The following is a 23,333-nucleotide window of genomic DNA, read 5'->3' as shown; positions in this document are numbered from 1 at the left end:
AACTTCATTCATTCAGGTCAAAATGTGCGTCCTTTGAACAAGAACGAGTACATCCTGGATGTAGCCACAGAGGCAGAGTCAATCGACTCCGGCTACAGTCTCTGGTTCCGGCGAGTTGTCTGGACTCAGCCGCTGAGGTTTGAGAATGAGCTCTGTGTCGCCATGCAGTATAACCAGGTATTAAAGAAAATAACTGTACACACTTTATTATGTTTTTCCATGTTGGCATGTAACTCAGGTGAACTTTATTTTTATTTTTAGATCCTTCCAGACTACCGTAAAGGTCTGCTTAATATTCTCTCACATGGAAAAGTGAGTGATCAACAGTTTCACCAAATCTCCAAGCTGGCTGCTTTGCAGCATAGAGCCAAGGACATCATCTATACTCCCAGCATGTGAGGAAACCTGAGCAAAAGACTTAATTCCAAATATCCAATAAGTTCTCTTTATATTTATTTGTGTAGCTTTGTATGGTTGCTAAGGGATTCAAGCAACAAGACAAATAATAAACAAAACAATTACAATAGGCTTTTGTAGCGCTTTCGCTGCTCGGGCCTAAATATGTAGGACAATGCAGAAAGGTAATGTATCATTATATGTGGATCACAGAGTCACCTATTGAAAATGTTTAAATTTGGTAATTTGAACCATAAACTTAAAAAAAATGTATTTTGTGAAGTAGACTAATAGAACTCTGTGGTTCAGTACGTTTTAACCCCCATTTAGCTCCTTCACCTAGCCTTTCTACCCGCTGAATGTGGAATTTCTCCTTGTGTTTGTGAGAAATATCTAAGCCAAAGATTCAGACGTTACTGCACTTGCAGGATTTTAGGGACAGTTACTGTTGTGTGCTTTAATGGGATGTCTGTTCCTATTACGCCCTCTTTTTTTATCACTGCCTGACACAGAGCAAAGCAGCGAGCAGATCGGCTCACTGAGTTGTGTGAAACAACTTTGGAGAGTGTTGAAAATCACAGAGTGAAGCAGACCTCTGTTTATCTGAAGCTATTTTCTCCTTCCTCTCTCCTCAAGACACGAGCTATCGGAGTACATCGCCGCACCTCTCTTCAAAAAGCAACCTCCACAGCAGTGGGTTACCTTGGCAACGCAACATATGCAGCAAGTACAGCCTCTGAGTCCGCACCAGGCCAGGGCACAGTTTCTTGGTATGATCCCTACCCAAAGAAAGAAAAAAAAAAAAAAAACAGGTTTTCATATACTTTATGTATCTGAACTTGAAGCCCTGGGGATATTGAGGACCTAGAGTGTCACTAAAAAAGAAAACAAGCCATTTCAAATTAACATTTACATCAATAAAAATAAAACCCAATTTAAAAGAATTTTCTAATTATACATTTCACATTGAAAATTAATTTACGTTATATTACACTAATTGGCAACTCTAAATTGTCCTTAAGCAAGAGTGTGTGTCTGCATGGTTGTATGTCTCTTTGTTGCCCTGCAACAGACTGGCGACCTGTCCAGGATGTACCCGCCTCTCATCCATAGCCTGCCAGAGATAGACCCACCTCGATGCTGAAGGAATAAGTGGGAAAAGATAGATGGATGGATGGATTTGAAAATACATTTTCAACTTGCTATATTTAAAATGGATTGATAAATATATAATAAAACCACATTTTCCCCATTGTGGGACAATAAAGGGATTTTCTATTCTAAAATTTTATAGTTCAATTTAAAGTGTGCAATTAGAAAATACTTTTCAAATTGGATTTCAGATTGCCTGATATAAATGTTACATTTGAGAAGACTGGTTTTCTTTTCAGCGACTCTCTAGGTCCTCCATATGGAGAGTGAAGAAATGACTTGAATAGAACCTGTGTGGGACCATGAAGTTACCGTAGCTATGGCACTCCAGCAAACCAAAATAACAGCCACTTTCCACAAATGGACAAAACATGGAACAGTATTTAACTCTTCTAGGGGTTACCACCTTTAAAACTGACTTTAGGACCTAAAGAACAGCATTCAAAGCACTACCGATCTCACTTATCTGTGAAGTTCAAATGTATAAAAGACTGCTTATCCCTCTAAATAGACAAAAAGATCTTTCTTAAATTTCAAAAAAAATTCTTATATTGACTTCTTTGACCTTTGGGAAACCATTATGTGGACTAATGAGATAAGGGTAGACTTTTTTTAAGCTGCATGTATCTTGTTAAATCTAATGTAAATCACGTAAGAAAAGGGTATATCAAACAGTCAAACACGGTAGTGGTTGTGTGATGATCTATAATCGCTTTGCTCCTTCAGGAGTGGACCACATGATAATTTGGAAAACCATGATTATTACCAGGATATCCTGTGCTTATTCATTCCGTTATGCAGCGGGACAACAATCCAAAACCCAACAGCAAGCTGTCGTATCCAGCAATTTATGACCAGCTATGAAATTTGGGGTATTTTTGGTGCATCCTGCTCAAAGTTTGAGTTTGAATACAGAATATAGAGGCTATATAGTAATCTTAATTATATTTATTAATTTATGTTTTACTCTCCACTGAGGGTGATTTATGACATTTCTGCAAAAGAGTGTGTTTTTATGTATCCTGAACTGTATAATCTGATGTTCTGCGTTTGCTTTTATTTTGTAGGCCTATCTGCCTTTTTGAAAATAATCAGTAATGCATACTTCCTGTTAAGTTATCCTAAATCCCTGAAGATTCCCAAACTCATCTCAACCTTTTCTATTTTTTTGTTGTCTTCCTGTTGTGTTTTCTTATAAACCAAGACATATTTATCACATTTTATCATAATGTATGTAAGACAATATTCATGTCTTTGTTCCCCTTTGTCATGTGCTGTTTGTGTGCATACAGGTCTGGTAAGTGTCTTCCCCATGTTTGGTTCCTCCTTCTTCTACATCCACAGCAGCAGCTCCACCACCTTCTATGCTCCTTGCATTCTTGCTGTCAATGCCAGGGGTCTCCACTTCCTGCACAAAAATACACATGTAAGAACTGCACACGACACAAAGCGACACATATAGATAGATGAAGAAGAACTTTTCTCTGGAGCGCTCTAAAATCTGACTTCTGTGCTGTAGGAGCTGATGGCAGTGGTCCCCCTTGTGGAAGTGCAGTCTAGCCGCACCCAAACGCCCACTGCTGGAACCAGTTATCCATACGTTGACCTTACTTTAGGGGACATTAATACACAGCGAGTCATTCAGCTGCAACTGGAACAGGTATAGTTTCAAGCAGCTAATTGGGTTAATTGTTGTTTTTGATTCTTGGTGCTTTAAGACTGACTGTTTTTCTCCGCAGGGCCTGGAGCTGTGTCGAATTATTGCCATGCAGGTAGAAAACATGATGTCTGTGAGAGAAAAGAGGCTTACTCTGCCACCCAGTGAAATCACCATGCTGTGATGTGTGCACATGCTTCATATTATACACAGATGTTGCTGCACATTTAAATTAAACTACCTCCATTTACTTTCGGGTAATTGAAAAATAAGATAATCAGGATGTCAGTCCAGGTTTTAGTGGATTATTTCTTTGAGTTAAAGTGCACCTTTTGTCTTTGTAAAAAGAAATTATAGATTAATTTACAAGTGTGTTTTTAAAGGATTTCAGCCTGTAGATGTAGTAACTTTGGAATAATGTCTTCACAATAGCAAAGTTTTATAACTCATCAGTTTTATGTGTTTTTTTTTTGTTTTTTTTTGTTATACTGCTATAACTGGTTATGTTCACTTTTGAATAAAAAGTTTCTATATTTTGAAAAACATATATTTTGTCAGAAAGAAATAAAAGAATAATTTGAGAAACTGAGGAACCCACCGACTCATACCTTAAAATCTATATTTTTCTCAACATTTTTACAGGTTTGTCTAAAGTTTGGCACTTTTCTGATATATATTAGAATGATTGGGCATACACTGGATTCTCAGTTCTTAGAAAACAAAAAATATTAAGTTTTAAGCTTTTATATACGTATGTGTTGTTAGGGGTGTCTTTTAAACAGTATTTAGGTACTGGGGTAGTTGTGTTTCTTTTTTCTGCTTTTACATTTAAATTCAAGTGAAATATTTTACATACTATTTGAACAAATGAAAATAGTAGATTTTCTCACAGGTGACACTGGGTAGGAGGGGGGGATATTAAAAACCTAAACATTTTGGTTCCAGCTGCTTGATTTACATCTGTCCTTGTAAACCAGTAAATCTGTAAAAGCTTGGGGAAAATCCATTGAGCTGTTGTACTTTTTAGCAATGTGGATGCAGAATATCAGGGTTTTAATTGAAACACTCTCCATGTGTTGCTCTAAATGAAAAGAAAAGATGGACAGATATGAATAAAGAGCAGGATGCAACTTTTAGATCGTAAATAAAGCCTGGATCCATTCATCAGCCACCATCCATGCAGCTCTTGTCTATGCATATATCCACCTATTTGAAATGTGTTTAAGCTTGGAAGGCTTCCTTACCACCATATTATTCTGCTCTTTTTAAAAATCCACTCAGATCTATATCGGGTTTCAAAACTTTGTTTTGTATCACTTCAAAGGAAACGTGGGGAAAATGAGAAGAGGACCTAAAAACCAAATCTGCCAGCAGTAAATAACTCTGTGTAAATTCCGTAATTCAATCTGCATTAATGGATTCAAAGACGTCTACTACAGATTAAACCTTTTTTGAATATTGTACATTTTTTGACATTTTGAAATGTTTATAAATCCTGCTTTTTCTCACATTGGAGAAATTTACCTTTGCATTTAACCCATCCCCTTGGAGAGCAGTGGGCTGCCATCGTGGGGCGCCTTGGGAGCAGTGTGGGGTTAAGAGTGGCAGGGGTGGAGCTAGATGGGGGGCCAGGGGTGGCCAGTGCCACCCTTAGCCAATCAGTGGCCACCCCTACTATTTTTTCCCCTCTAATACAGATGGTGGCAGCAGTAATACTCTCAAGTGGAATATTCAAAAAAATTTATTTTTTTGTGGTTATAATTATACACATCAATATACTAACATCAAAGGTGATAAAAACAGAATTCATGCTCTTTTTAGAACTAGATTCTGTCTTATTTGGGGTAAAGAGAGAATTATGTGTCTCTGCACGTCATCTAAGGGTCTTCAGTGAAATCAAAGATGAATAACAATTTTAATGAAAACTTATCAAATAATCAATTTATGTAGATATTAGTGCTTGTAAATATCAATTATATACAGAATGTTTATTAATACAAATAGGTAAGCCTGGTAAACCAGAGTTTTATCCACTATACCTTTTATCTAGAAACTACGGATGTTTAAATATATGCGTCTATTTGTTATCGAAGGCTGTAGGAAAGTATAGTTTGTCTTATTTAGAAAATATGGATGTTTTGCTCGTTAATTTATTTCCCCTTTGGAACAGTGTAGCTTGACCCTGAGGTTTTGGTGCCTATCTACTTTTGGCCATCCCTCAGTGTACATTGGTTAATGCCTGGCCACCCTTATAAAAATTTCTTGGTTAGGCTTTTGAGGGTTGGCGTTTTTTGGGGTTGGGGTTCAACTTCTTACCTTCAGGTTTTTATGCGGGGGGGGGGTTGGTTGGGGGGCCAGGGGTGGGCATGGCCACTTGTAGCCAACCATTGGCCACCCCACCATTTATTTCCCTCTAATACAGATGGAGGCAACAGTAATAATCCCAAGTGGAATATTCAAAACATTTTAATTTTTCAAATATTAACAATTACTTGAGAACAAAAACACTGTGATTTATCAAGCACCTCAATATACTTACATTAAAAATGATAAGTAACGAATTCAAGCAGAAATAGGTTTTTGTATTTTATAGGGTAAAGAGAAGATGATGTGTCTCTGCAAGTCATCTAGGAGTCTTCAGTGAAATCATAGATAAATAACTATTTTAACTATTTTAATAAAAACATATTAAATAATTAATTTATGTAGATATTAGTACTTGTAAATATCAATTTTCTGTAGTATGATTACTGATAAAAAAAAATAGGTAAGCAATGACAATGGAAAAGATGTTCACCCAAAACTCAAATTTTAAAGAATTTTATCCACTATACCTTTTATTTAAAAAGCATGGATATTTGATTATATTTGTCTAGGTGTTAGCAAAGGCTGTGGGAAAGTATAGTTTGCCTTTATTTAGAAAATGTGGGTGTTTTGCTTGTTAATTTTCCTATTGCAACAGTGGCGATTGAGCGTGCCTACCCACTTTGGGCCACCCCTCAGTGTACACTGGTTATTGCCTGGCCACCCTTATAAAAAATTCTGGCTACGCCCCTGATTCCAAGCTTCATGCCCTAACCACTAGGCCGCCACTCCCCAAATGTTTATGTTTTTCCATATTTGGTCCCTAAAAATCTAATATAGTCGAATAATCGATAATAGAACAAAGAACAGTAGATAAGTTATTTTCAAAGAGAATGTTATTGGTGAGTAGTTAAATGGTGAGACAAAATTAGCCTCACAGAGCGTCCCTCCCACAAACTGAAATCCCAACTGAGCATGCGCAGACCGTCGGCAGGTTACACGAGTTTATGTTCAGGCTTATTCTTGGAGACGGACTGAGGAGGAGGTGTGTTTAGCTTCGCATTTTATTAACTATTTAGTTACTGTGTTTTTTCAGGCTTTATGGATCATTGAAAAAAAGCCTGCAAAGTTTCCAGCTTGGGAATGTTGGTGGTGACATGTCGCTGCGTGGTTTGTCGGTAATTCCAGGCGGCGAAGGAGTAACCAAGCCAGGCTAACCGAGCTAACGGCTATCAGCTAACACCGTTGGCTGCTCCATCGCTATAACGGAGCGCAGAAAGGGTTTTTTTGACGCAGCATTTAATAACAACCCTCTTTCTTTCTTTCTCAACTCCTGGATATATCGACTTCAGAACTTTTAAATGGGAGCAATGCTTCAACGCGAAGGCTAAATGTGGAGTCCTAGCTAACATCGGCTACTTTTGTTGATGCTATGTGTGAGACTTAATGGACTCTTGTAGCAATTTATTCTGAGTTTGTGTATCGCGATCGATTTGTGATGAAACGCATAATTGAAGTGCGTTAATTTGTTTAATTAAAAAAATAAAAAACGTTTTTTTTTTGCAACACGGCGATCATATTGTTTTGGTCGACATGGCAGCCAGCGGATACTCTGACCTGAGAGAGAAGCTAAAGTCCATGACTCCGCACCGGGATGACTACGGGAACAAATTCCGGGCGAGTAACGGCAGCGAGAAGGGTCGAAAGCGGAAGTATCGAGAGTCGGACGACGACGAATACGAGCATAGCGATGACAGCGCTGACCTCCGGGAGCAGGAGGCCCGCCGGGTGAGGAGCAGCGTCATACAGCGGAGCATCTTCACCCCGGAGGAGTGCGCCCGCATCGAGGAGAAGATCGACGAGGTGGTCGCTAAAGCAGAGGCTGGACTGTACCGGGAGCACACGGTGGACAGGGCGCCCCTCCGAAACAAGTACTTCTTTGGGGAGGGGTACACGTACGGTGCCCAGCTGGAGAGGCGCGGGCCGGGCCAGGAGCGACTGTACCGCAAAGGAGAGGTGGACGAGATCCCGAGCTGGGTTCATGAGCTGGTGATCGAGCGCCTGGTGTCCAACGGGGTGATTCCTGAGGGGTTCGTCAACAGCGCGGTGATCAACGATTACCAGCCGGGTGGATGCATCGTGTCCCACGTGGATCCCCTCCACATCTTCGCTCGGCCCATCGTCTCGGTGTCCTTCTTCAGTGACAGCGCGCTGTGCTTCGGCTGCCGCTTCCAGTTCAAACCGATCCGGGTGTCAGAGCCGGTGTTCGTCCTGCCTGTGAGGAGAGGGAGTGTCACAGTGCTCAGGTAAGCACTGCCATACCTCACAATCACTGCACAATCAGGACAAAACATCAGTGAAAAGCTCATCTCAGTTTACTCACTCTTACAGCTATTGAAAAACCCTTTAGTTTCTTTTATTACAATATTACATCAAATGAAAGTATTTTAAAATCAGAAGTCTAAATTTATCCTTGATCACTTTTAAAAGTACTTTTAATCTGAGCAATGAACCTAACCATAATTTAAATATTAATTTATTGAAAATGACTTATCTGTAATGGGGCCTAGCAAAAGTTTTTTTCTTTTCTTTAAATATTTATTTCCCATTTATCACTGACTTGAATTTATTCCATTTGGATTTAAAGTATGAGTCATTAAAAATTATTGCGTGTTTCTGAAGTGAAAATAAATGCAATAATAGTTTTGTTTTTATAAAACATTCATAGTTTGCGCTGCATATAGGGCTGAAACAATCAGAGAAATGTGATTAATTGATTATTGAATTAATCGTCAACTAATTGATTAATCGTTAACTTTAGTATAGAGACTGTAAAACTAGCCTTTAGCTGACAGACTAACACACTTAGAGCAGTAATTATGTCAAAAATGTAAAAAAATATATATATATATAAACATTTGGCATTTAAGATAACAAAAAACTAACTTTTCTGTCTGTCAGTATGCTCTATCCAGAACAAGTGGAAATGTTTTAGTTTCACCTGGTTTAATTTCATTAAAAAATTATCTTTGAGGAACCTTTTCATATCCGATTATTAATCCATTTATGTAAAAAAAAATAATCAACAGATTAATCTATTTGCAAAACAATCATTAGTTGCAGTCCTAATATGCAAATAGCATGGTATGAAATTGTTAGAAAACATCCTTAAACATTAGATGTTTAATATGTGATGTTATGAACAAGTGTCTATATTAAACATGTTAGGTTTACCTAACTATGCAGAGGAGGTAAGGATTACATTTGTCAACGAGGCAGTCAAGAGGGTAGTGTTAATCTTTGGAGGAGCTGCAGAGATGGAGCTGGACAATATAGGGCAAGAATGAGTTCTACACTCTACAGTAACGATGACTGTGGGATGAGGAAATCCACTGTTGAATGAGAGAAGAATCAGGAACATGGAAAATAATATTTTTGGAACAATCAGACCAACACTCGCCAGCAGAAAACAAAGAACCATATCTGAATGAATCATGATGGTTGCAGTTTTCTGCTGTTGGTTGGTTTTACCAAATATGGGGTGGTGCAGGCAGGGGAGCTTTAACAGACTGATCCTTAGGTTAATCTTTTAACAGAAGAACAGAAATAAAATGTACAGCCTGAGCTATAGGCTTATGTTGTAATGGCCTAGTCTTAATCATTTTTCACACTGAAGATAGGACATTAACGTTTTTCAAGTAAGGGTCGACCTGCTAACAATCAGCATTTGGCTCCCTTCCCACTGGCAAAGAAAGGTGGATCTAACCCCTCGCTGGTGAGCTGCATGGCCTCCGTTCCCCCCCGCTGCTGCATGTCTGGGAACACCATCACGCTGGGTTAGCGCTGATGATGTCACCAGGGTGACAGAAATCAAGAAAATAAACAATGGAGAGAAACATGTAAGGAAGCCAGGGCATAATAAGTGTGCTTTATTGTTTTGCTCTTTTGTCCCTCCGAATTCCTCCCACCAGTGTTGATCGAATATAAACGGAGTCGTTTTGGCTTGTTAGATCATAAACATCCAGAGCGGTGTGATGTCCGTACATTGCACTGAATGGTGATACGTAATTTAGTGGGCATTCTGGTGTTCTCCAATGGTGATTTTAACACGGTTCGCTTGCTAAGTCTTTTGACCCGGGTAGTGATAGTTCAGTGAGCTGTTCCCACTGTCGCTAATAGCTGATTGTTCCCGGGTTTAAACAGGTTCTTAGGCCAGTGGGAAAGAGGTATTACTGAGCTTGGTGTTTGCTAGCTTACTAGACTAGCCCCACCTGCCAGCGGACAAAATAATTTTCGCCTGCGACTTTGGTCTAGCCTCTATCAATGCCCCAGGCCCTAGAACTGGCAGGCCAATCACAACGCAGAGATGTGTTTTGAATTTTTGGATGCAAAGCGTGCAGGGTTTTGAGGGCGGGACGACAAAGCTGTGCAACGCTGGAGAAAGCACAACAAGGACATAAAATTATGGTGCATGACTGTTAGAAAATTAAGCAGTTAGATTTGCCGTCACAGATCGTAATTATATACTGATAATGTCAATTTACCTCGGCTATATTCCACGGAAGAGCGACAGATATCCTTGGCTCGTCTGTGTTGTGGCGGAGCTTCTTAAAGTCTCTGTTTTCGAGGGAGTAGGCTCCCGAGTTCTCTTTTCAGCAGCTGTCGTTCCCCGGGGGCACCTGCTTCCACCCCGTTTTCAATCCACTTACAATAAATTGGCAGATCTCTTTCCAGTCTATTCAACACCATTGTACATGCTCAACAGACTCGAATGAATTCCCCCCGGTGTAATCGAAACGTTCACTCCAACTTTCTGTAAACTTTTTGCCACTGACAACGGTTGATTTGAACTTTGGAAACGTTGTGTACAGTGGTGTAGTACACTGGCTACTCGCATGTCTTTTTTGCACAACAATAGTCCAACTCCATGATCTCAACAAGTTATCCACTGCTCACATCACACGCCGTTTGTTTACACTCCCCCACCAGCTTTCTGCTTCAGTCATTTGCGCGCATTGGTCAGAGCGTTGGCCAATAGGCTCAGACATGGTTTGAAAGACAACGGTTACGATTTCTCATTCATCGGGGCCAGACTAAATTACATGTTTAATCTCTCATTTAGTCTGGTTTATCAGGCTAAGTATTTGCTGCAAAGAGGGAAAAAAATATTATTAGTTTCTATGCACAATTCTGGTAGAGACTTTTTTTTTAACCAACCCAGATTTTTGTTTCATTAGGAGCATCAGTCAGTGCATCATAAATGTATATATTAGCTTTTACTTTATTTAATTTAATTGGTGAAATAACATTTTCATCATATTTTATTTTATTTAGATGTTACCTTGAGTCTTATGAACTCCACTAAAATACTTTGTATACAAGTTTGTGGTTGTAATGTGAAAAAAAAGCTGAAGGGTTGAAATGTGTTTCCATGACTCAGTAGCTGAAAAAAAAGCTTTTTTTTATTCACAGTGGCTATGCTGCTGATGACATCACTCACTGCATCAGACCTCAGGACATCAAGGAGAGACGTGCAGTAATCATCCTCAGAAAGTGAGTCGGTGTCCTGTTTGTAGAACACAACTGCTCAGGGGAAATGTCCTTTTATTTAATGTTTTTAAACTTGTGTGTTCTATTTGATCTCTTTACGTTATCAGAACTAAACCCGATGCCCCTCGGCTGGACTCTGAGAGCCCTTTAAGTTCTTCTCCTGCACTAAGACCCGCTCCTCTCAAAGCCAAGCGCTCTCATCGAAAAGCAGACCCGGATGCTGCTCACAGGTATACACCCTAGATTTTTGAATTTTTTTGGAAAGTTTACTGCTTGACCTGTAAGGCAGTTATAGCATTTTAAATGGTCTATAGTCTCTTAAAGCAAGATAAACAGAAAAGAAGTGGATCCCTATTTATTTTTATAACTGAAAGGCTGGTTGTACGTTGTGACTTTGGCATTTTATTATTTTTTTGCTCAGTTTTGTTCTTTTAACTTTCAAAAATCAACCCAAAAAAATGTACTTAGGAGAGAGAATAGGAAATATTCATAACTGAATGAATTCTGGTCTTTTCTATCTGAAACACTAAAATTAAATTAAATTAAAGGAGCATTTGCACAAAGTTCCATTTTAACTGAAACTTATAACTTGGTCATGATAGGATCTTGAGTTTCTCAGGGATAGCGTTTGACAAAGCAAGCATTAGCTGGCAAAAGGTTTGAGTAAATAATAACAGCAGTCCATTAATGATTTAGTTTAAGGGAAAAGAAGTCATCATTAAATAACTAATTATTCAAATGTTTGATTTAGTTTCATCGGCCATACAACTGATTTATATTCTATAGCTTTAAAATTACATTTTTATTCCCATTTTTGTGTTACCAGACCAAGGGTCCTGGAGATGGATAAGGAGGAGAACAGACATCCTTCACTATCCCGCCATCCTCGCCGCGGCGCCAGCTCAGAAAATTACAGGAGCCGCGATGAAGACCACGACAAACATCAGGAGAGCTCAGGGCGCAAAGTCAAAATGAGACGCCACTGAGCACCTCTTTGACACGCTTGTTCACTTACTAAAATATCTCTGCTCCTTTATCTACGTCAGTATTGTAACTTTTCTTATGTTTCTTTGGTCAATTGTTATTTGAATGGTCCAGTTTATTCTGATGCAAGAACCTCAGCTAGGTTTGAGTTTTATTTGAGTCTAAAAAATGTTTGTTTTGTGGCAGATAAAACTGGCTTTTCTGCTGCTTATGATAAACCTCACCTTACTCACTAAAGTAAGAGTCTGTTGTTTAACAGTTCAGTTAGTTTAAATTAAACATTTCTTTGTTTATGTATTAATAGAGGATCGGAAAAGGCATGTATTTTTTCTACCTTGAAAACTAAAGGACAGTTGGACATATGGACCTGTACAGAAGCAAACCCAGGCTGTAATCTAACCTCATAATGTACAAATCAGCACAGTCTTTATTTGGGGGTTTTATGGAGACCGATCTTGTTTTTTGTGTTCTCTATATCCTTTCAAATCCATTACCTTTCCATCATGTCAGATCTTTTCTTTTTACTTATATTAAGCTACAAATTTCAGTTATAAGTTGCTGCATATGGCACGAGTTCATCTCTGCTTTATGAGTTATGATTTTAGTTAATTTAGGTTGAGTTGTTACAGGAGCTAAGAATGCTCTGTGGGAGATGATACTTTCTCCTGCCTCTGTATAAGGCCGCTGTATACTTTATGACATGAACCATGTCATTCCTGTTCCTTAATAAATCCACTTTTTCCTCATATTACTCTGTTTTTAATGTATTCTGTTAAAAGGAATTTGTATTTTATGTCTGAAAATATCTGTGAAGAAATCTGCATTTGTGGATTGTTGCATAAACCTGTTTCTTAGATACCATATTTGGTAAAGGTGCTGCCTTAGCAGACAACTAGGTTAGTCTGGAGTTACACATGAATAAAAATAACCTCAGGTCACAGGAGAAATTACTTTCTAAAAACAGGATGAGTGAAGCTCTGCTGCACTTACGAACTTGGTTAAAGGTTATCTCCACAAACCAAACCTGGGATCCTTAGTGGTGTAAAAAGTGCAGACCAAAATGGATTCATTGGAAAAAGGTCAATATTTACAGCCCACAGTGTGTGTACCATGCAAGTAATCAACATGATTCCCATTTAAAAGAAACATCCTATATCTGCATTTTCAAATTAGGAGAGTTATTTGAGGTTTCTGGCCTGTTTGACACTTCTTAATGCATTTCTACTTGTTTCTAGGTTAAAGGTCCAGTTTGGGTTTCTTAAATCGATCAGTATTCAGAATGTTACCCAACCCTGTTGTATTGGCCTGTTTTTCAACAGATAAAAGCTTAGTTTGTGTGTGTTTGCAAAGAGTTAAACTTTAACTTGGGTAGAGGTGCATTAAGTAAACCTACCAAAGGGTTTTGTCGCTCTCTTAGAGCTAATTTCTCTGCAGATTCTGTAAGATAGTTAATATGTTGTATGAAAAGTATTGATGAATAAGTAATAGATGTAAATTTAGATGCGACCATCCTGTTAATAGAAATTAATCCATGAAAATAAAGACAAGACCTGGTTGTTACTTTGCATATAATCCTAATAAAAAAGTCTAAAATAAGATCATTACAAAATACAACAGGAAATTGACATTTTAAGTTGCTGTTGCTACTTTATTAATCCCAAAGGGTAATTAAATGTTACAGTAACTCATGAGCAGTTTTTTGTCTCACTAGATAGAAAATGAAATAAGATTTATAAAAACTGATGTGGAAACATAAATGCTAACCTAAACATTTGTCTGTGTGCATCTGTCTGGTGCTTTTTCTGGTTAAAACATTCTAGTTCCTCATTAAGTGAAGTAACACTGGGTAGAAGTAGTCATACTTTTAAACAATATGACTCGAGTAGAAGTAAAAAGGAGGGCCAAAGCTGGTCATTTTTACCTAAGAATTACAAATGTAAATGAAGCCAGTTCCTACCTGCCTCTGCTGCATTAAAAAAAAAAAAAGGAATTTTGAATTTATTATCACGAAATTGCTGCATTACCATCAGTTTGTCGCCAGAGGGAGCTGTTGATTATCCAAAAACCATCGTGAGAGGATTCAAACACACGAAGAAGACAGAGCGAACAGCTGTTTGCTAAATGGTTATGCTAATGACAGAACTGCGGTGTTCTATTGTTAAACAACAGCTGAGGACGTTTTTAATTTCATTAAAGACTGATGGTTTGAGTTCTGAAGGACGCATTTTTGTCTGCAACGAGCGGTCAGTGTTAAAAATCACTTAGCTGTTATTCACAGCTAACGTAGCTAAATTTCTTAACAGTTGCTGCTAGAAACGTTAGCGTTGCTATTGTTAAGTAGGGGGAAATTGGACAACATCCTCTAAGTATTACTGCGCATTTATGTTATTTAGCTCGAGAGTTTTATATCTGTATCGACAGAATTGCAAAACTCGGTCCTCATACCATTTGACCTTTGTTATTGTTCTCAAGACAATATAGCTTGCTGTTTGGGCTTTAGTTTAGTTAATTTATGGAACTGGGACTCAAACGAAGTAGTCTTTGAAACTATTAGCATTTTTTTTTAGAAATATTTTAATGTACAGACTATAACTTGACTTGGAAGATTCTTTTAAACCAGCTTGCTGTGACCTATTGTAGCTACTCTGTTTATAAATTTAGGATACAAAGGTAGAGGCCAATACTTTAGTGTGGGCAAATATAATTTAGCGAAGTTTTATATTACATTATTTAGATTGTGTGTAAAATATAAGCAAGATTATTTGATTACGCTGTTTAGTCACCATGATTGGCATGATTGGCTTCTTTTTTTATGTAATGTAGCAGATTATTTAACAAATTTGTAATGATTGTGCCACTTGATCTATGTGTCGTTGTCAAAAGTGAGACATAATTTGATCATGTGTTTGGATCATCCCCCCCCCAACTCTAATCTAAGAGGACTCCTGATTTCTGTCTGTTCTGACACTTAAATTTGTCTGGACAATATTTGATCCTCGCATCTATAGTGACCCTTGGTTGCTATATAGAGCATTTTTTATTGGAACTAATATGTGTAGAGCAGTAAATCAACACTTTCCTACCATGGGGATCAAACTACCAAATTAGCAACTAAAACACATCAATTGTCAGATTTTCAGAATTTTGAATTTCCGAAGTAAGAAAACCTTTAACAAATAAATAAATGGCAGCCAGTTTGTTCTTGTCCTGAAAGACATGTTGTTGTTTTTTTCTATTCTATATACCTGGACATTTTTGTTCTTTCAAAGGCTAACCACAGAAAGGAAGCCATGAGCTTTCAGGCCAGTCGGAGAAGAGGAGAAGAGGGCATTGCCGTGGTGATTGACTTCCTGCTGGCTAACGCTCGGCTGGTTCTGGGAGTCGGTGGTGCTGCTCTGCTAGGCATTGCTACCTTAGCAGTTAAACGGGTAAGTGCTCCTGAGGTGGTTGTTGTTGCCACATCACTACGTCTTTCCCAGTTTGTTTACCAAGCATATTCAAAGGCAAGGACTTGGATGTGCAGAACTAATTTGTTATTTAGTTCATGTCAGTGCCGACATCTTATTGAAACCAGAAATAGGTTCTAACCATGAGGGATTGCTGCTAAGTTGACAATTCAAGTGACAATCTGCTGTTGATTCATGCTCTTCCAAGAAGTGATAGTCGGGCACTTGTTAAACACTTTGAATGATAAACTGAACTTGTTTTAGATTCATAAACTGCTTTGAGACAACTTGCACTTTTAAACGGGTGGCATTAGATAGATTGACTAAAACTCTATGGAGAATCATACTTTTTCTGACATTCTGGGATTTTTGTTCTTTTGTAATGCAGATTCGACCATAATCTGCCTTTAAGGACATAAAGAACTTTTTGACTTTGGTAGCATCTGCTGCCAGAGCTGATTGCTTAGTTTTAATTAGGTTTCTGCTCATGAATCCCATTGATGTCACATGAGGTTATTGCTATTGACTTGAACTTTCTTTTGAATCTATGTAAGGTCATCTAATGTCGTGACTACTTTTTTTTTCCATACTAAAAAGGCCTGGTTATGTCATTTTCTATTCAAGTACTGATTTTACATTAACATTCAATATATCATCAATCTGTGTGTCTATTATAGTTCTATAATTTTATTCATAAACAACCCTTTCTTCACTTGAAATATTGGATATTAACTACAATGTAATGGTGCAAAAAGCACCTCAGGTTTATAATGTAACCTAGTTTTCCTTTATGGTCATGTTAGCGTATGCTTAGTTTGTGCCTCTTCAACTTGATGATTGGAAAAATGAATGTTTGTGTTTAGCTGATAGAGCGGGCAGGCCGTGCAGCAGAAGATGAAAAGGTGGAGCAGAAGGTGGCTGAGAGCTGGGAGGAGCTAAGTTTAGTCTCTGCTTCTCCAACGCTCATCAAGAAGGGAATAGAGGGTGTTGTAATGAAGCACGTCTCCAAGGCAACTAAACAGCAAAAAGGTATGGATTATACACATTGATATATTTTCAGATTTTCCCCCCACTATTGTTACATGTCAGCTGTTCTTCCCCAACCAGCTGATCTGTGTGAAAACCTTGAAGTGTCCCCACTGGAGGTACAGCCTAACCTTGAGGCTAAGTCCAAGAGGCTTCAGCTTTGTGTGCTGACACTACAGGTACAGTTTACCTTTGAACTACACAAAACTACTCTGTAAAAATCAAGTTGTAACAGCTGCTCTGTCAAGAGCTCATGATATCAGAATCAGACATACTTTAATAATCCCAGAGTGAAATTACAGTATGTGCATGTGTAAAGTCAAAACACAGTATAGAAGAAGAGAGCATGAAAGATACTTAAAGTGGATTGAAGAGCTTGAGGCTTAATCTCAAGCTAAAGTAAACTGATTTATCTTGTGATCATGAGCTCATCAATTCTGAACCTTTTCTGCGATGCTTTGAATACATCTGTTATTATGAACATTTGAAACTAGCAGAAAAGTTGAATCGTCTTGACCTTATTTGAAGGAAATTAACAATAATTATTCAGCCAGAGTTACAATAAAACTTAATTGAATTCAAGTTAATATAGATATATATTTGAATGGCCAAGGTTAGGTATAGACCTTTTCCTGCATTTTCATTCTCTTTGGCATTTTTAGCTGAAAATGTTACTTTACTTTGTCAGTTGTTATTATAAGGTAAAACACATAAGTTTTTAACACTTCAAGGCAGCACTGTGTAATTTTCAGCCACTAGGGAGGGCTAGACCTGTAACCTCCAGGTTCCAGCACCTGGCAATGTGTCTTGGAGTCAAATAGCAGACCACTTTGAACCAACAGAATGAGAAGTCATGGAGTTACCTTTAAGGGCAAGAAAACATTCATCCCTCTAGATTAAATCCTACATAAGAGATAAAAAATATTTCTGGTCAGGTAAATGTTTTATCTATTTTGTTGCATAGCAACAGCTTTTTTAGGGTTAGCGCTTGTGTTTAAGGGGAGCTAATGCACCTCTCTGGGCTATGACTGACTTTTTCAACAATGGGTCTGAACCTCACAGTCCGCATGGACCATCAATACATGGCAAGTGCTCAATATTGACCTGAAAAATCATTTCATATTTCTCAATTCAGATCAATACTTGGGTCAAACAGTGTTGCTTTAAAAATAAACTTTAATTTATTACCCTTTGTATAGTTTAATTATTAAGGCTTGTGAGGGATTAAGTTTTCTTATCTTTGCATTAAAAAACATGCCGGGTAAAACATTGTTTCCAATTATTGGACATTCTCTAGGAGCGCCTGCAGCAGTACTACTCCAGCAGAGTGGTGCTGGCTCCACAAGAAGTAAAGAGGGCTCAGTCTCTGGCTCTGGATATCTGCTCTGAGATTCAGGGCTTTCTTCACAGCCGTCACCCAGACATGCCTCTGGGAGAAATGAACCTCGGAGGTTCTCTCCTGGATGATTTGCAGGTAACCTTGATGAATGTGGAGCTTTCTACTCTTATTTGAAGAAGCAATTTTCTGTAACTTGCACGTTTATGTAGAGGAGATTACATGTACATAGAGATTTTTTTCTCTTTTATATTTGTTTATATTTAGGTGGTCTGTGCAGACCACGTGTGTCTGCTAGTGCCCCTACAGCTGGAACCTTCATTGTGGCGCCTCATTCCTGGAGAGGAGACACTACTAACACACCCTCTGCACTGGATGGTGCGTCGGGTCAACCTGGAATATTTTCCAAGAGGGCGCAGTTACTGGGACAGGTAATCACACGCAGATTAAATGAGGTCAAATTGTGTTAAAACTTAACTAGTTCATCAGGATCCATCTTAGCCTGACCTCATCATGTTGGAGCTGCAAAGAGGCGATGCTGTTTTTGTTTTGACCTGTCTACCTTTGGGTTTTATAGGTACTTGGTGGGAGGTTACCTGTCATCAGAAGCTGTTGTGAGCTTGTTCAGTAAGGCTGTCATGGAAACTGTGAACTGGCCGTCTGTCAGCAGCACTTTGGACTGTCTCGTCAGACCAGTACTGGGAGTGTCGGACCTGAGACTGGAGATCCGGTCTGTTTGTTCTGATGGATTTTTTTTTTCCTTGATACTTTTAAAATTTTCGTTGATCTTATTCTGCAGCACAGTATAGGGGATCTAAATAATATGTTGCATTTTACCTCCAGCATTTACGTACTGAGTGATGATAGAAAACTTAAATCACACAGACTTTGTATTCGAGAGGAAAGTGGGCTTTAGGTGTGGTTCATCTACTGAATGAAAGTGTATCTTTTTTGTAGTTGAGTGGTGAACAGTATTAGCCAATGAAACTGAAGATGGTCAGATTTCATTTACCAGCTGATTTATAAAATTATAAAACAGTATAAATGCATTTATGCTTCGGTTTTTTTGTAATATTTCAGGCCTGAAAGTGAAGCGTTGAGCAGTGATCCACCAATCTTCATCTCAATGCTGCCCATCCTCAGAGAGGGCGATGTGGTCCTGACGGCCCAGCCAGAGCTCACGTCTCCTTGGGTTAACGCCTGGCACCTCTCTCTCTACCCATGGGAGACCCAGCGCCTGGCTCAGCTGGACACTGCTGATGATGGCTGCCGCAGGTTAACACTCAAAATCCTGAAGGCTGTTTGCAAACTGAGCCCCCCTCTCCGTCCCCTAGAGGCCGCCCCGCTGGCCAATCTGATCCTACACCTCAGCGACACAGAGGACGACTGGTCCAAGAGCAGCCTGGATGTCAGATTACAGCAGTGTATCACTCAGCTAATTGGTCATCTGGAACAGGGAGCGTTACACAGCTACTTCAAACCTGCCGTCAATCTGCTGAGCAGCCTGTCCGAGGATCAGGTGGACCAGATGGGTTTCATGCTCTACTGTGCGGTGTCGGATCCGGAAATACTGCTCATTTGAATCCCAAGGTTTCCACAGACATGCAATATTGCATCTGATACAAAGAGGTGCAGTCACTGTGTCATGGCAGGTGAAATGTCTGCAAGGCAGATACAGAAGGGATGGTTAAAGTGCTAAAAGTCCCACAGGAAGAGGGAAAAGTGCCAATGGAAAAAGAAGAGGACAAAATAATAACGCTTTAGTACCAACCTATGCTGCTGGTTTTGCATTTTGGTTTTTGCACATTTATGAATTAAAGGCTTGCATTTTTCTTCATGATTTTTAAAAAGTTCTTTGAATATCCTGCTTATGCAGAGAAACAGATAACCTGCTGAAATTGTTCCTCTTCAGTAACCTGGCTTTGGTAAATTTGAATAGTTCTCAGTAGGACTTTTACAGTTTTCTTCCGTCTTTATTCAGAAAGTTCTCTCATCATCTTACATATTTTTAAACAGTGAGCTTTGTCAGCAAATTTCATCTGTGTTTTTATTAGGATATGTGCGTGTGTGTGTGTGGATATAAACAGCGAAATAAAATGTCCTTATTTACCCCATTATGTTACATAACCTCTGTATTACATGTCATTTGACTTTATTCATAATGGTTAGATAACCAGCATCCTGGGGGGAAAGGGCAGAATTTCCTTTCAAGCCACAGACTAGTTTTTATTTTTGTGTATTTTGTTGGAACCGTTTTCTACATGTAGCTTTAGCAGCTTACAGGTTAACACTTTTTAAAGCACTATTTAATTTCCCTTCACCAAATATAAATTAGTCAAATGTGTATTTACTTAACTGAAACAAGAAAAATGTAAACTTCCAAATGTTTTTTTTTTTTAGCATGTAAATGCATAGGCTGAAGGGATTGACAAGAAATTATAGCTGAAAACCTTGAGGTTTATCTCACCACAGCTTTATGTGGGAAAATAACTAATTTTTAAATTCACATTAGTGAATTGTTTTACATATTGGGTCCCTCACCTTCTGGTGTCTTAAGTTTAAAGCATTATGGGTTTCACCTGGAGTTTTTTGGATCTAGAGGATAGATATGTGTTCCCAGGTTTTATTCAGATAAATTCAAGTGATTTCTATACTATTTTACCTCCAAACTTATCTAAGGGTAATTAAATGTCCAGATAATTTCCTTTTATATGCCACGTTTTGAAAAATTCTAGTACATTCATTACAAACCATTATATTATCCATCCATTATCTGACACGCTTCTCCCAATTGGGGTCGCGAGGGGTTCTGGTGCCTATCTCCAGCAGTCAATGGGCAAGAGGCGAGGTACACCCTGGACAGGACGCCAGTCCATCACGGGGCAACACAGAGACAAACAGGACATACCATTCATGCACACACTACCTAAGGAGAATCCAGAGAAGCCAATTAACCTAATTCATATTTTTGGACTGTGGGAGGAAGCCAGAGTACCTGGAGAGAACCGTGGATGCCCACGCATGCTCAGGGAGAGCATGCAAACTCCATGCAGAAAGACCCCCGGGCCAGGAATTGAACCCAGAACCTTCTTGCTGCAAGGCAGCAGTGCTAGTGCCACTGCGCCACTGAGCAGCCCCCATTATATTATAATCCTAGTTGGTAAGAAGTTATCTAAGGAAGATCTGTGGATTGATTTCAGTGCTCTGGAGCAACATGTACCGGTATCAGTAAAAAGGGTCCACACCTTAGCAAAGAACCCGCTGCAGGCTGTGGTTGAATTTTTGTCTTTCTACATCTAAGACTTGAGAGGACAATGCTGTATGAAAAAGTGAAACAGAAAAGCACTGCTTCAAGAATAGTGAAACAAGAACAGTAAGTTACAAACTTAGGATATTTTTGTCTAATGCTTATTCATTCAGTGAGGTTACTAGGGATTGAGTTGCCAGAAATGTGACTGTTAGTTGTGCTAAGGGCTGCACGGCGACGCAGTGGATAGCACTGTTGCCTTGCAGCAAGAAGGTTTTGGGTTTGATTCCCAGCCCAGGGTCTTTCTGCATGGAGTTTGTATGTTCTCCCTGAGCATGTGTGGGTTCTCTCCGGGTACTCCGGCTTCCTCCCACAGTCCAAAAACATGACTGTTAGGTTAATTGGCTTCTGTAAATTCTCCTTAGGAGTGAGTGTGTGCATGGTTGTGTGTCTGTGTTGCCCTGCGACAGACTGGCGACCTGTCAAGGGTGAACCCTGTCTCTAACCCATAGACCCCCGGAGATGGGCACCAGCCTCACCGTGACCCTGAGAAGGACTAAGTAGAAAAAGATAGATGTGTTACTCAATGCTTTCACTCACATTTTTAATGGCTGTAAAACTAATCTGATGCCTTTTATTCTACCACTCTGAAGCCCAGTACAAAAAAGCATGTTTTAATTATCATCAGTTAAAATCCTTTGCCATTGATGGCATATCTGGCACTGCTAATATTGTGGAGCTGTAGCACCAACATTACAGTAGGTTATTTAATTATATTCATAGTTAACCATACACTGTAAATAAAGTTGACTGTACAGCCTTGTGAAATGAATAAAATTAATAAATTAATTTCCACATTTTCTAACAATAAAGCCAGTGGGTTGGATGGAATCTCAGCAGAGCATTTAAAGTATGCAAGTGCAAGGCTAGCTCCTCTACTTTCCATTTGTTTTACAGCATTTCTTATACATGGTCTTTTTCCTGACACTATGTTAAGTGTCCTGTTAGTACATGTTTTTAAAGAGGAAGCTGGGAATATTGGCAGTTCGGATAATTACTGTCTGATAGCATTGGTCAGTATAGTTTCAGAAATGATTGAATTAATCCTACTGGACAGGATTGTAGGGGTTATCAAATCTACAGGTAACCAGTTTGATTCAGGCTGGCGGTTCAGTTTTAAGGTTAGGCTGTGCACAGATATGTGCATATATGCTCTAAACATATTTATGAATATAATAAACAGAACTCTTCGGTTTTTATCTATTTCCTAGATGCATCAAAAGCATTTGACAGGGTAAATCACAGAAAACATTTCATGAAACTGCAACAAAAAGGTGTACCAGAGTATATTACTGTATTAGTATTATGTCATATTGATATGCTCAGCAATGACTCCAGATTAAATCGGGGCAGTAACAGGATGAGGCACTGTGGGATTTTGTCCCCAGTTCTTTTTAATTTGTATCTGGACGATTTATCTAGCAAGTTGGGAGCTTGTAACACTGGTTGTGTGTCTGGTAGCTCTGTACTTAATCACCTCATGCATGCAGATGATTTAGTAATACTTAGTACTTAAAAAACATTTAACTTCTTTGGTAAAAATGTGATCGCTAACACTGAGCCTGGTTCTGCTAGAGATTTCTTCCTGTTAAAAGAGAGTTTTTTCTCTCCACTGTCGCTACAAGCATGCTTAGTGTGAGGGACTGCATTCGAGTCAATGCAATCAACTGGTTTTCCTTAGAAAGACAACTTTAAATCAATTTGACTATATGATCTGGTAAACTGTAAAGTGCCTTTAGATGATGTCTTGTGAATTGGAGCTATAGAAATAAACTGAATTGAATTGAATTAAAATGTTATCCCAGCCATTGAAAACAAATAATACAAAAGCTGTATAAAAAAAAAAACACAAACAAACAAGAGCAAGAAGCAAAAGCGAAGTCCATTCTTAAAACAGCTGCTAAGACGTACCCCTTGTGTACAGTGGGTGGCGCTATAGTCAGAAGTTGTTTCCATGTAAGCATGCTTGATTAAAACAAAAACAAAGTAGCTGGTAACAGTTTTAGTATTTTCAAATAAGGCAAAACCTTTTGTTTGTAAGAATCGATTTTTTTTGTTGTGGCTGTTATCGATGTTTTGTTTCAAAGGAAGCTGTCTTAAAGCAGTTGTTTCTTTGACAAATAAAAGGTCATTACAAGTGGCAGCAGGGTATTTGTAGGTTGCTGTTTTTTTAGC

At 38.7% G+C, this 23,333-nt stretch overlaps 3 protein-coding genes across 3 annotated transcripts in view; all 3 read left to right on the top strand.

Moving 5' to 3' along the window:
* Positions 1–3,645, top strand: part of LOC107094092 (unconventional myosin-XV-like) — an 83,810-nt gene extending 80,165 nt beyond the window's left edge. The window contains exons 70-75 of the mRNA XM_015389507.1: positions 17–177; positions 262–395; positions 1,033–1,166; positions 2,841–2,974; positions 3,068–3,208; positions 3,288–3,645. Coding sequence (XP_015244993.1) covers positions 17–177; positions 262–395; positions 1,033–1,166; positions 2,841–2,974; positions 3,068–3,208; positions 3,288–3,389 — 806 coding nt within the window. The 3' untranslated portion in view covers positions 3,390–3,645. The remainder of the gene's footprint in view (positions 1–16; positions 178–261; positions 396–1,032; positions 1,167–2,840; positions 2,975–3,067; positions 3,209–3,287) is intronic.
* Positions 3,646–6,503: 2,858 nt separating this feature from the next.
* Positions 6,504–12,783, top strand: alkbh5 (alkB homolog 5, RNA demethylase). Its single transcript, XM_015389523.1, has 4 exons — positions 6,504–7,815; positions 10,982–11,062; positions 11,167–11,289; positions 11,886–12,783. The coding sequence occupies exons 1-4, from the start codon at positions 7,103–7,105 to the stop codon at positions 12,043–12,045; spliced, it is 1,077 nt and encodes a 358-aa protein (XP_015245009.1). The 5' UTR covers positions 6,504–7,102; the 3' UTR covers positions 12,046–12,783.
* A 1,353-nt stretch (positions 12,784–14,136) lies between these two features.
* LOC107094091 (mitochondrial dynamics protein MID51-like) lies at positions 14,137–19,982 on the top strand. Its single transcript, XM_015389506.1, has 8 exons — positions 14,137–14,286; positions 15,313–15,471; positions 16,353–16,518; positions 16,597–16,694; positions 17,813–17,989; positions 18,119–18,282; positions 18,429–18,581; positions 18,932–19,982. The coding sequence occupies exons 2-8, from the start codon at positions 15,334–15,336 to the stop codon at positions 19,431–19,433; spliced, it is 1,398 nt and encodes a 465-aa protein (XP_015244992.1). The 5' UTR covers positions 14,137–14,286; positions 15,313–15,333; the 3' UTR covers positions 19,434–19,982.
* The last annotated feature ends 3,351 nt before the right edge of the window (positions 19,983–23,333 follow it).

This window comes from Cyprinodon variegatus, unplaced genomic scaffold (genome assembly GCF_000732505.1).
Source record: "Cyprinodon variegatus isolate N-32 unplaced genomic scaffold, C_variegatus-1.0 Scaffold463, whole genome shotgun sequence".
NCBI classification, from domain to species: domain Eukaryota; kingdom Metazoa; phylum Chordata; class Actinopteri; order Cyprinodontiformes; family Cyprinodontidae; genus Cyprinodon; species Cyprinodon variegatus.
This window is presented reverse-complemented; position numbering and strand designations above follow the sequence as displayed.